Raw genomic sequence first — 12,475 nt, 5'->3', positions numbered from 1 at the left:
TTTGTTAATCAACATTATTTATGCGCATCAGCAAGCAGTTTTTTGTTATGTTCATTATTTAATAGAGGCTCCCTCAAAACACACAGGCACACACAAGAGGGACTTCCAGTGTGAATTATAATTTTATTATAATAAAAAATATTTAATATTTTTAACGTTTTTAATTTGTCAACTCTCATCATTTCCTATATATGGCTTTTGTGCTTTTATAGAATGGGAGTTGGTACACATATTCAAGGGCGTGCACAGATGGGGAGCATTCTGATTAAATGTACTGGGCCGCTTTGTCCCAAAATGCCAGGGTCGATTTTTTGTCCCAGTCCAGCCCTGGTGTAGGACTGGCAGGGTTACACTTAGAGCACCTTCAAAATGCTAAATATTTGTAAATAGTTAATAACAAAAGAAATACATGTTATTCGCTAAATTCATTTAAAGGATCCGTTTAATCTGTATAGTTTTCCTTTATTTGTTTGTTTTTGACTCTTTGCATATTCATTCATTCATTTATTAATTTTCTTTTCAGCTTAGTCCCTTTATTAATCAGGGGTCGCCACAGCGGAATGAACCACCAACTTATCCAGCATATGTTTTATGCAGCAGGTGCCCTTCCAGCCCCAAACTAAATCCTCCAGCATATGTTTTACGCAGCAGATGTCCTTCCAGCCCCAAACCAACACTGTAAAACACCAATACACTCTTATTTACACACATACACTACGGAAAATTTAGCTTACCTGTACCGATTTAATGATTTGAAATGGACATGCGGAGGAAACCGATGTGAAAAAGGGGAGAACATGCAAACTCCACACCAGCAATCTACTTTTTTTTTTCATTTCAAATTAGGATTTTCACATTTGAAAGCCACCAACAGCACTTTCTGAGCTTCCAGAAATCAGAAAAAAAAATCATGTTCACAGCTGCACATCAGTTTTAGGTATTACTAACTATATTTGATTTATTTTTTTGTGTGATTTATGTATTTACACATTTAGCATGCTTTTACACTAAAGAACAGCTACAGTAAGTGCACAAGTTTTATATATATATAAAAGAGATAAACATTGAATCTGTTTTCCAGTGGAAAGCTAATAAATGCAATATACAAGCAAATAATAGTATTAATACAGTACAATGAAAGAATATATTTTAACAGCATGTATGATGCTACTAAGAGCGTTTCACCGCACACAGTTGGTGTGGTGTTGGATTCAGTGTGAAGCCCACAACTGGTGTTAGATCCAGATCATCTTCAGACACTCCAGGAGGAGGAGTGAAGCGGAAATACTGAAGGAGAGACGTGAAGAAGAGGAAGAGCTCCATCCTAGCCAAACTCTCTCCAATACAAACCCTGCGCCCTGAGAGAAGTAATAACCAGAAGACTTACAAAAAAGCACATGTGGTGGTATGAATATAATTAATGAATTCAAAGCTTACTCTACCTGCACCGAAAGGCATGAAGGCGTCTTTTTTCACAAACTGTCCCTGTTCGCTTAGGAAGTGTTTTGGGTTAAAGCTGTCAGGTGTTTCCCACTCATTTTCATCCCTCAACACAGAGACCAGTAGAGGGAACACAGGGGTACCCTGCACAAAACATCAACAAAATGTGGACAGCACTTTTATTATGGTCACACTTAATTTTATTGTTCAATTCACGCTATTAACAAACTATTAACTGCGACTTTTAGTTTAATAGTTAATAAGTTAGTAGTTGGATTTAAGTATTGCGTAGGATTAGAGATTAGAGAGAAAAGTGCTAATAATAGGTTTACTTGCTTAAGTAAAGTCAACTAAATGTTTTTTATTGTGTACAGTGCACTCCGAAATTATTGATAGCGCTTCACTTTTTTCCAAATTTTTTTGTTACAGCCTTATTCCAAAATGGATTAAATTCATTTATTTCCTCAAGATTCTACACACAATACCCCATAATGACAATGTGGAAAAAGACAATGTGTGATTTTTTGAAATTGTTGCAAATTTATAAAAAATAAAAAACCTGAAAAATCACATGTACATCAGTATTCACAGCCTTTGGCGTGCAGCTCTAAATTGAGCTCAGGTACATTCTGTTTCCACTGATCATTCTTGAGATGTTTCAGCAGCTTAATTGGAGTTCATTTGTGGTAAATTCAGTTGATTGGACATGATTTGAAAAGGCATACACCTGTCTATATAAGGTCCCAGGGTTGACAGTGCATGTCAAAGCACAAACCAAGCATGAAGGCAAAGGAACTGTCTGTAGACCTCCAGGCTGGGGAAGTTCACAGAAACATTTCTGCTGCTCTGAATGTTCCAATGAGCACAGTGGCCTCCATCATCTGTAAGTGGAAGATGTTTGGAACCACTAGGACTCTTCCTAGAGCTGGCTGGCCATCTAAGCTGAGTGATCGGGGGAGAAGGGCCTTAGTCAGGGAGGTGATCAATAACCTGATGGTCACTCTGTCTGAGCTCCAGTGTTCTTCTGCGCAGAGAGGAGAACCTTACAGGAGGACACCCATCTGTGCAGCAATCCACCAATCAGGACTGTATGGTAGAGTGGGCAGATGGAAGCCATCCTCCGCCTGGAATTTGCCAAAAGGCATCTGAAGGACTCTCAGACCATAAGAAACAAAATTCTCTGGTCTGATGAGACTAAAACTGAACTCTTTGGAGTGAATGCCAGGCGTTACGTTTGGAGAAAACCAGGCACCGCTCATCGCCAGGCTAATACCATCCCTACAGTGAAGCATGATGGTGGCAGCATCACGTTGTGGGGATTTTCAGCAGCAGGAACTGGAAGACTAGTCAGGATAGAGGGAAAGATGAATGCAGCAATGTACAGAGACATCCTAAATGGAAACCCGCTTCAGAGTGCTCTTGACCTCAGACTGGGGCAGCCAGAGCCCAGATCTAAATCCTATTGAACATCTCTGGAGAGATCTGAAAATGGCTGTACACCGTAACTTCCCATCCAACCTTATAGAGCTTGAGAGGTACTGCAAAGAGGAATGGGCAAAATATCCCAAAGACAGGGGTGCCAAGCTTGTGGCATCATATTCAACTACTGAGGAATAAATTAATTCAATCCATTCTGGAATAAGGCTGTAACATAAAAATGTGGAAAAAGTGAAGCTCTATGAATACCTACCGGATGCGCTGTATAAATAATCCCAGCCTCATCTGTAGATTTTTTTTATCAGTTTCTTGTACTTTTACAAATGTTACATTTATGTAGGACCAATATACTTAAAAATGACTTCATGACTTTACAAATGTTGTGGTTTCTGTTGACAATTGTATGGTTTACTGTGAAATAAATTGCCCTCTGGAGAAAATAAAGTTGACCTAAACATAATCATTAACACCTTAAGTTCCTATTGGATACAGACCTTTTTGATGAAATATCCGTTCAGATGAACATCGCAGGTGGTCTGACGGGGGGCACCGATGGGTGAAATGTCTGCAAATCTCTGGATTTCATGGATCACAGCATCTGTATATGGTAAGTTTTTCCTGTCTTCTACAACTGGCTGACGTCCACCGATCACTCGTTCAATCTCATCTTGAACCTTGGCTTATTTTCAGAAAGACCACAGTATTAAATTTCTCTTTTATTTTGACAGTTTGTATTATACTTGCATACTAGAATTATCACATAAAAACACTGTTCAATCAAAAACATGTGTGTGAAAGTTGTAAATAGTATTTTTTACAACATAATACAGACATTATGGATGTGCAGAAATAATTGAATTCAGTGCGTTTTGCCATTTCTTTTGGCAGTTTTGTGGAGTTGTGGAGACTTTTTAAAATTGCAACTGAAGACTACATCTTTGCTGTGTAAATGCAAAAATACCTTGTATTTCAGGGTATTTGGCCATTAGCAGAAGACCCCAACGTAGCGTTGTGACTGTAGTATCGGTACCAGCTCCAAACAGGTTGTTAACTGTACAATATAAATTGTTTGAATTGTACAGTGAGTCTGTTTTGCCAGATTCCTGCATGGTGATAGCCAAAAAAGTGTCGTCAGAACAATAAATGTGCCAAAAAAGTGTAATTATTTATGCACAGTAATTAATAAAAATCATAAAGCAGTACCTCATCCTTCTGCTGTCGTATGAGGAAACTGTCAACGATTCCTCTGGGGTTGAGAGGGTCTAAAGTCTTCAATACACCATTTATTAATTCCTCATTTTGTTTAAAGGTATCTCCCAGATTCTTCACAATTTGATTCCGATTCACCACAAAGGGGCGAAGCCAAGGGAACATGTTGTAGATCTACAACCAAGCACATAATACTCAAGGATAAAGCTGCGGTCACACTGGGCTTTTCCTCCCATAGACTTCCATTCATACGCACGCAAATGCGTCAGACCAGAAACGCAGGGTCATGCGTTAAGTTTCGCAGCTCGCTGCGGTGCAAAGTTCAAGCTTGGTGAACTCTGACCTGCGATATCGCATCACTTGACTGCGTGAGACCAATTGAGGATTAAAACACGACCTCTCTGGACAGAAATTTAAAATATTGAGCAATCGTTGGCTTTTTTAAATGTCTAATTATCTTGTTTAATCCCGCCCCTTTTCGCAGCGCCACACAACAGAATTTTGCGCACACAAAGCCCGGTGTGACCGTAGCATTTAGAAATTCAAAGCATTAAAAAAGCCAACGATTGCTCAATATTTTAATTTTCTGTCCAGAGAGGTCGTGTTTTAAGTCAAGTGATGCGATTTTGCAGGTCAGAGTTCACCAAGCTTGAACTTTGCACCGCAGCAACATGCGAAACTTGACGCAAGACCCTGCGTTTTCCGGTCTGACGCATTCGCGTGCGTATGAATGGAAGTCTATGGGAAGAAAAGACAAGTGTGACCGCAGCTTAATACTGAATTATATAACTATAGCAGGCTCTCCTGCTAATCACTGATCCCAAACACTTAAGTTCTGAGTTCATATACACCTGATCCCCATTTCCCAATCAGCACCTCATTCCCACTCAATCATTAGGCACTGTTCCACTGTCTGGCCAGTGTGAGCCAGGGCTTTTATTGGAGCATGAGCAGTGGCTGAAATCATGCCACGTTTCCACTGTCAAGCTAGTAGCTCGCAGCACTTCATGCAAACCGGCAGGGTCCCCCGAATCAAACGTCACACAACCTGCCCAGTTTAGCGGGATTCAGGCAGGCAGATAAAGCACATCATCGCAAAACCATTAAAATGAAGACAACCAAAACGCACAAATGTTTGCACGTTACTGTACATACTGTGCATTACATTATATGTCTATATATGCACAGGCCTGTGTATTTTCATTAATTTGTTTACTCACCAACCGACTGATGGCATTGTACACTGAGTGGTATAATATAAAACCACAAAAATTCTCTGGTAGGAACACTATATGAAATATATTTTATAACATCCTCGTTTTGGTAGACGCCATCAAACATTCAGTCTAAATACTCCAGAGAGACCTAAAACATACAATTTTTTCCCTAGGCTATATGACACTTAATAGGTAATTCCCCTTTATTTAAGAGAATAATTTAAGGATGTTGCATATTATTCGGTTATCTTAAGTGAAGGAAACGTTAAGTGTTTCAGGACATAAGAGCTAGTAATAAAATAGGCCATAGTCTATATCATTGCGCTCAGCAGCTATTCACTAATAAAGCTCTACATTTAAAATTTCATTTTTACATTTTTCCACGTCATATAAAAACATAAACATTTGTTTGAGGACATCGAACACCTTTTTACGTGCAGTTTTTCCCTATCCATTTATAAAGCAGCACAGCGCAGGACTGATGACGGGTAGGTAGTTTCTGATGGTTTCATTCACCCCAAAATGCTCTGTTTACACGATTTGATTAATATCATCGTATCCAAATACTTTATAAATAATATTTCAAAACTCTTCCATTGTTTATTGTTTTTAGAAAATATCTAAAATATTTTTTTCAGATAGACCTTTGTAAAATGAAAGTTTAAAATGGCCTTAAATGGTTTAATTTATTTGTATTGTATATACCTAAATTGTTATATGTTTTTGGCACATTTACTTGCGTGCGATTGGAAAACTAGTGTAATGGCAGCACGCCATCTTTACCAGACTCGGGCAAGCTCCGCCTCACCTTTTACTCCACCCCAAAGCCCCAGCTGGCCCTCTTTGGGCCAAGGTATTTGGTGGGCCAAAAAAAGGTCAGCCGCTGGCCCAGAGGAAGCCCTGCTTTGGCCCAATCAGACCCTGGAAATGACAGTGGAAAGGTGACTGGCCCTGACACACTCGCTTTAGACACGATAGTGGAAATGCGACTATTGTCTTGTCCCCACTACAGATGCTCCAGCATTCCTGATCTTCTTCATCTTCTCCTTGTGTGCCTGTATGTGCTGTGTTACCCAAACTCATTGAAAGGCTTTTGTTTTGATTGAATTAAATTTTTGTAGCTGTAAAATAACTGAAATGACTTGGTATAGAGACATAATAATACAGTCAAAAAAGTCTTGGAACTACTTGAGTTGTGTGGTTTCCTGAAATTAACTTATGCTGGACAACTTAGGCCTTAAAAGTGAAATTAAGTTTTTGCAGGAGTAGATTACATATAAAAATCTATACAAATGCACACATTTTTGTCAATCGATAAAATGGGTTGGGTTTAGGGAAGGAGGAGGGTGGATCAGTTAATTGGTTGGTCAGTCAGTCATTCAGTCAGTCAAACAGTCAGTCGACAGCAACCTCTAGTGGATTTACGTGAGAACAGCAGGCGCAAATGGCACTTGCGAGAGAAATTTGAGGTCTTAAAAAGTGTACACAGCGGCCTCTGGTGGATTTGCAAAAACTGCAAAAAAGTACCTCCTAGGTCGTATTTTGCGGTCTCCAGAAATAAATATAGAGGTACGTTTTCAGAATGAGCCTGGGTGGTTAAAAAAACTCAACTATAACAATTAAAGGGATAATTCAACTGCAGTGAATTCGTGTGAGGTGAAAAAAATCCCATGAGTAAGCTTTAGCAAGTGATGTGATGCTCTGCGTTTGCTGTAAACGCAACGCTGTAAATAGCTGAAATGGATGAATACTGTACCTGAACAGAAGGAGATCCAGTCAACTTCATGTTTTCGTAAGCCCGTCCGACCATGCGATGTAACTTAGTGTTGCTGTATTCAAATCTGACGCTGAAGACAATTGAAGCGATGATGTTTGAAACGGCCAAGGCTAAGGGCAGTTTTGTTTCAAATGGTTTTCCTGCACAAGAGTAAGCAAGATGTAAATACTCAGATAATTTAAAGTCACGTCATCATCTTGTCCTCAAGGTTTACAGTCTTACCTCCGAACTTCTCAAATTCCTCCTTTACATATTTAATCTCTTCAATGATCAACTCTTCACTTCTCTTTCTGCCCATTCCAAAATCTCGTAGGGTGGACAGAGCAAAGCGTCTCATTTCTCTCCAGTTTTCACCATTGGAAAATGCAATCCCTACAGAGAAAAAGACATGTTAATTAGAATAAAACGTGTTTATTGTGTGATTATCTGAAGATAAGAAAAACATCTTACCATATCCTTGGTTGAAATCATGAAATATGGGTGAAACATCTCTGTCTCCAAACTCCTCGGAAAGGTTCACTAGTGCCTCCTTGACTATCTTGTATCCTGAGAGTATTACCACTTTTTTAGGACCCAAAGACACAGTGTAAATTGGCCCATATTTTTTTGACAGCTGTAAAACAAAACAAAGAAAAGCCATAAATGATGATTGAAATACACACTCCATCCACTAGCATCAGCATATAAGACTAACCTGCCCTCACTGGTCACACATTAACCATAATTACACTATAATGAGAACACCGAGCTCCAATTTAATAAACAAAGATTATTCTATCTCTTATATTCTATTAACCCATCTACTGTATCTGTCTGACTGACTATTTATCTGTATGTTGATCTGTTTTTACTGTTTATTTATATGAACAGGACTAGTTAATGCCAAGTTAAAGAAAATGTTGTATTCATGCAAAATGTAAACAAGCCAGATTATAGCAACAGAGCTGATTTACATCCTGTAGGTACACACAAAAACAGAACAATAGACTCAAATATACATTTGGTCACACTTTATTTTCATTGTCCATAATTCTCATTAGATTATAAATAGACTGTTAGGTTGGGTATGTGGTTAGGGTTGGTGTAAGTTGACACGTACTTGCAAAGTTTCTTATAGTTAGTTAAATGTCTGTTGAAGGAGCAGTATCAACAGATATTAAGCAGTCTACTAATACTCAAATGGACCATCAAAACAAAGTGTTACCATACATTTAAATACAAAAATAAAGAAATTAATAGGTTTTAAGGTCAAAATTATTAGCCCCTTTAAGCTATTTTTTTTTTCGATAGTCTACAGAAAAAAACACCATTATACAATAACTTGCCTAATTACCCTAACCTGCCTAGTTAACCTAATTAACCTAATTAAGCCTTTAAATGTCACTTTAAGCTGTATAGAAGTGTCTTGAAAAATATCTAGTCAAATATTACTACTGTCATCATGGCAAAGATAAAATAAATCAGTTATTAGAAATGAGTTATTAAAACTATTGTGTTTAGAAATGTGTTGAAAAAATCTCTTTGTTAAACAGAAATTGGGGGAAAAAATAAACAGGGGGGCTAATAATTCTGACCTCAACTGTATATTTAGGCAAAACATTTCTACAGCTGATTTGTCATTAACCACTTCAGTTAACACTCCCTTTTTGACCAACACAATCTCTTGATTTAGTGGCTCCTTCATATAATTCATACAATCTGATTCATACAATTTAATATGATTTGCAATAATGTTTGGGTTTAGGGGCGGGGTTTGGTGCCACGCCTCTTTTTTAAAATCATAAATTTTCATATGACTGAACTCAAACAAATTAGCCGCTAAACTGACAAACGTAAAATAATTAAGTTTGTGAGATCAGGCTGAATAGGTAAACTATTACAATATTTTAACCCATACTGCAGACATTGTTTTCTGTCCAAAATATGTTCACCTGGTCACACTTTATTTAATAAGGTACAATTCTTGCAATCACACTTTATTTTGATGGTCCGTTTGTTGAATTTAGTTACATTGCATCTACATGGCAACTAATTCTCATTAGAATATAAGTAGACTGTTAGGTTGGGGTTAGGGTTAGTGTAAGTTGACATGCACTTGCAAAGTTTCTTATAGTCAGTTAAATGTCTGTTGAAGGAGCAGTATCAACAGATATTAAGCAGACAGCCTACTAATACTCAAATAGACCATCAAAATAAAGTGTTACCATTCATGCTATTAGCAAACCAACAACTATGATTTTAGATCAAGAAACTCTGAATTTGCTGCATGTTAATAGTTATTAAGGCAGTAGTTGGGTTTATGGATTGGGTTGGATTAGGGGTGTGAAATAAAATCATGTTACCAGTTTCAAAACTCCGTGAATAGTTTTTTTGTTGTTGTTGATGATGATGTTTTAAGACAAATACTTGCATCACTTTCTTTTAGAAAGACTTTAAATTGACCATTTAAAATTACCAACTGTAAAAAACCTACATATATATATATATATATATATATATATATATATATATATATATATAATATAATATATAATATAAATGTAAGTAACCAACTGTTTTTAATAGTTTAATTTTTAAGCTTAATCTAACTTTATGATTTTAGACAACTTTTTCACATAACTTTTAAAAATTAAAGTTACATTTTCAATTTCAAGCTCCTCCTCTGACAAGAATATGTTCAAATGTGCATTCTCTACAGTTCATACACAGTTTGTTTGTTTTTTGCGAGTTTAAAAATATACCTGATTTGGCCAGCCACTCTGAAACATTAGCCAAAGCTGAAGTTAAAATATTCTAAACATTTCCAAAGTTGTTTAGAAGAATAAAAAAATAACATAATCATCTGCTTTTCCGAATATTTACATCTTTATACACTTAAAGGAAAGTCAATGATGTATATTGAAAATAAAAATGGTTCTAAGATAAAGCCTTGTAGAACCCTTTTGGGATGAGCAAGGTATACGAGGACTTTGTACCATCAAGACATATGTGCTGTTTTCAAATTGACAGATAAGGTTTTATCCAAAGTCTATCCTCTTCTTTGAAATTAAAGATTGTTAACGTTGACAAAATATCCTGTTTATTAACAGTGTCAGATGCCCTTCATAAATCTGAAAACCCAGCACCAACAGATGCACTTTTAGCTGTCTAGAATATAACTTCCCCTCGGCTGATTCTGTTGAATAGTTATGTTGAAAAAACGATTTGCATTGGATGTAAAGAAGTAAAACTATTATTTTGATGATTACTCAGAAGTTTAGCTACACTGTAAAAAATGTTCATGATTTTAAAGGTAAAATAAACTGTAACACTAAAATGCTGCAGTAAAAACCTGTTACCAGAGGTGGGTAGAGTATCCGAAATCTATTCTCAAGTAAAAGTACTTGCAGAAATTTTTACTCAAGTAAAAGTAAAGGTAAGAATCTTAAAAGTTACTCGAGTAAGAGTAAAAAAGTATCCAATGAAAAACTTACTCAAGTAAATAGGTGTATATATATATATATATATATATATATATATATATATATATATATATATATATATATATATATATATATATATAAGTCAGAATTATTAGCCCCCCTGAATTATTCGTCCCCTGTTTATTTTTTTTCAACACATTTCTAAACATAATAGTTTTAATAACTAATTTCTAATAACTGATTTATTTTATCTTTGCCATGATGACAGTAGTAATATTTTACTAGATATTCTTCAAGACATTTCTATACAGCTTAAAGTGACATTTAAAGGCTTAACTAGGTTTATTAGGATACCTAGGCAGGTTAGGGTAATTAGGCAAGTTATTGTATAATGATGGTTTGTTCTGTAGATTATCGGGAAAAAATAGCTTAAAGGGGCTAATAATTTTGATCTTAAAATGGTTTTTAAAAAATTAAAAACTGCTTTTAATTTAGCCGAAATAAAACAAATAAGACTTTCTCCAGAAGAAAAAATATTATCAGACATACTGTGAAAATTTCCTTGCTCTGTTAAACATCATTTGAATATATACAGTTAAAGTCAGAATTATTAATCCTCCATTTGAATAATTTTTTTTGTTTTAAATATTTCCCAATTGATGTTAACAGTGTGAATGACTAAGATGTGCAGAGCTAATCAGTTATTCCATTAAACAGCAGTTTTAGTTATCCCATAGTTATCATTAATGGTTAGGCTTCCTTACTACAATATATGCAGTGAATAATTCCTGCACGGCACTTCATTTTTTATATTTTAATTGATAACATTTTTTTTTCTCAGTTATGTACATTAGAGTTGTATATGTTACATCTCATTTATATAAATATTGGTTAATCTATCCATCTATCCGTATGTCTATCTGTTGGCATCTCATCTATACGATCTCTCTCTTTGTCCATTTGCCTACTGACTTGATACCCATCTCTATATCAGCCTAGCCTATAGGTGTAAGAACTATTTGATCTACTGTACATTTATCATTTATAAACACTCTACACTTTTCAGCAATTGCCTTCTTGGGATGTATCACAATTAAAGGAAAAGTTTAACTGAAAATGAATATTCAGCCATCATTTATTGACCATTCACTCATTCAAAACCTATTTGAGTGTCTTTTTTATTTGTTAAACATTTTTAAATGCTTTTTCTATGACACTCTTTGACTTCCATAGTGTTTTTTTAAGCTACTATGGAAGTCGAAGGATCCTAACAGCCAGCATTCACCAAATTATCTTCTTTTGTGTTTTCCCTTCAAGCAAAAACGTACACAACATTTCTCCATCCATCATTTTACTAGTAAAGTTAGAAAACTGATTGACAAATCATCAAAATAAAAGTACAGTGATATTTTCTCTCACCTCAAAAAGGCTCAAATAGGTTTTCTTGAGGTCAAGAATGTGCAGATTCCCAAGCAGAGGCAGAGGTTTGGGTCCTGGAGGATATTTCTCCTTATCCTGAGAGCTGGAGCTGCTGGAAAAGAGATAAAAAATCAAAAACAGCAGAAGGACACCCAGTATTGTACCTGTGATGGAGCCCTGCAAGAGGAATGCTTCAATTAAAGCCATAGTCAGAACTCTAAGTTATCACTGCTTTAAGACTGATTTGGGCTGCACGCTGTCTTGCTTTTATGTACTCTGAAGTCAAAGCTTGGGAGGGGACATAAGAGACAACTGGATGACCTTTGTCAAAATAAAACTGATCTTGGGATCAATTCAAAATGAGAGAAAATTATATAATAGTCACAGGTTGGGTAATTTAAAACCATCTGACCCAAATTGCAAATATCGCTGCTTCTTTGAATGTTTGTTTTACAGTTTTTCTACTGTCAAAATAAAGAAAATAAAGTCTAATTTAGCTCTTTAAATGTACTTTAATATTTTTGTATCATTTTCATCTTTGTTATGCACATTTA

At 35.9% G+C, this 12,475-nt stretch overlaps 1 protein-coding gene across 1 annotated transcript; it reads right to left on the bottom strand.

Annotated features, from left to right (window-relative positions):
* Window positions 1–851: 851 nt before the first annotated feature.
* On the bottom strand, window positions 852–12,142 carry LOC130220868 (cytochrome P450 2K6). The gene is made up of 9 exons (XM_056453122.1): window positions 11,922–12,142; window positions 7,531–7,693; window positions 7,303–7,452; window positions 7,060–7,220; window positions 4,081–4,260; window positions 3,839–3,980; window positions 3,372–3,556; window positions 1,443–1,584; window positions 852–1,358 (listed from the first exon to the last, which is right to left on the bottom strand). Exons 1-9 carry the CDS (start codon window positions 12,126–12,128, stop codon window positions 1,171–1,173), a joined length of 1,518 nt encoding a protein of 505 aa, XP_056309097.1. The 5' UTR covers window positions 12,129–12,142; the 3' UTR covers window positions 852–1,170.
* Between the last annotated feature and the right edge of the window lie 333 nt (window positions 12,143–12,475).

The sequence above is a fragment of the Danio aesculapii genome, chromosome 3, assembly GCF_903798145.1.
Source record: "Danio aesculapii chromosome 3, fDanAes4.1, whole genome shotgun sequence".
NCBI lineage: Eukaryota > Metazoa > Chordata > Actinopteri > Cypriniformes > Danionidae > Danio > Danio aesculapii.
This window is presented reverse-complemented; position numbering and strand designations above follow the sequence as displayed.

Excerpts from the sequence above, each read along its gene's own strand:
- LOC130220868 (XM_056453122.1), bottom strand. The coding sequence starts at position 12,128 with ATGGCTTTAATTGAAGCATTCCTCTTGCAGGGCTCCATCACAGGTACA. Across the intron at positions 7,453-7,530 it reads TGATTTCAACCAAGGATATG|GGATTGCATTTTCCAATGGT; the intron begins GTAAGATGTTTT and ends TTTTCTCTGTAG. Across the intron at positions 1,359-1,442 it reads CTTCATGCCTTTCGGTGCAG|GGCGCAGGGTTTGTATTGGA; the intron begins GTAGAGTAAGCT and ends TACTTCTCTCAG.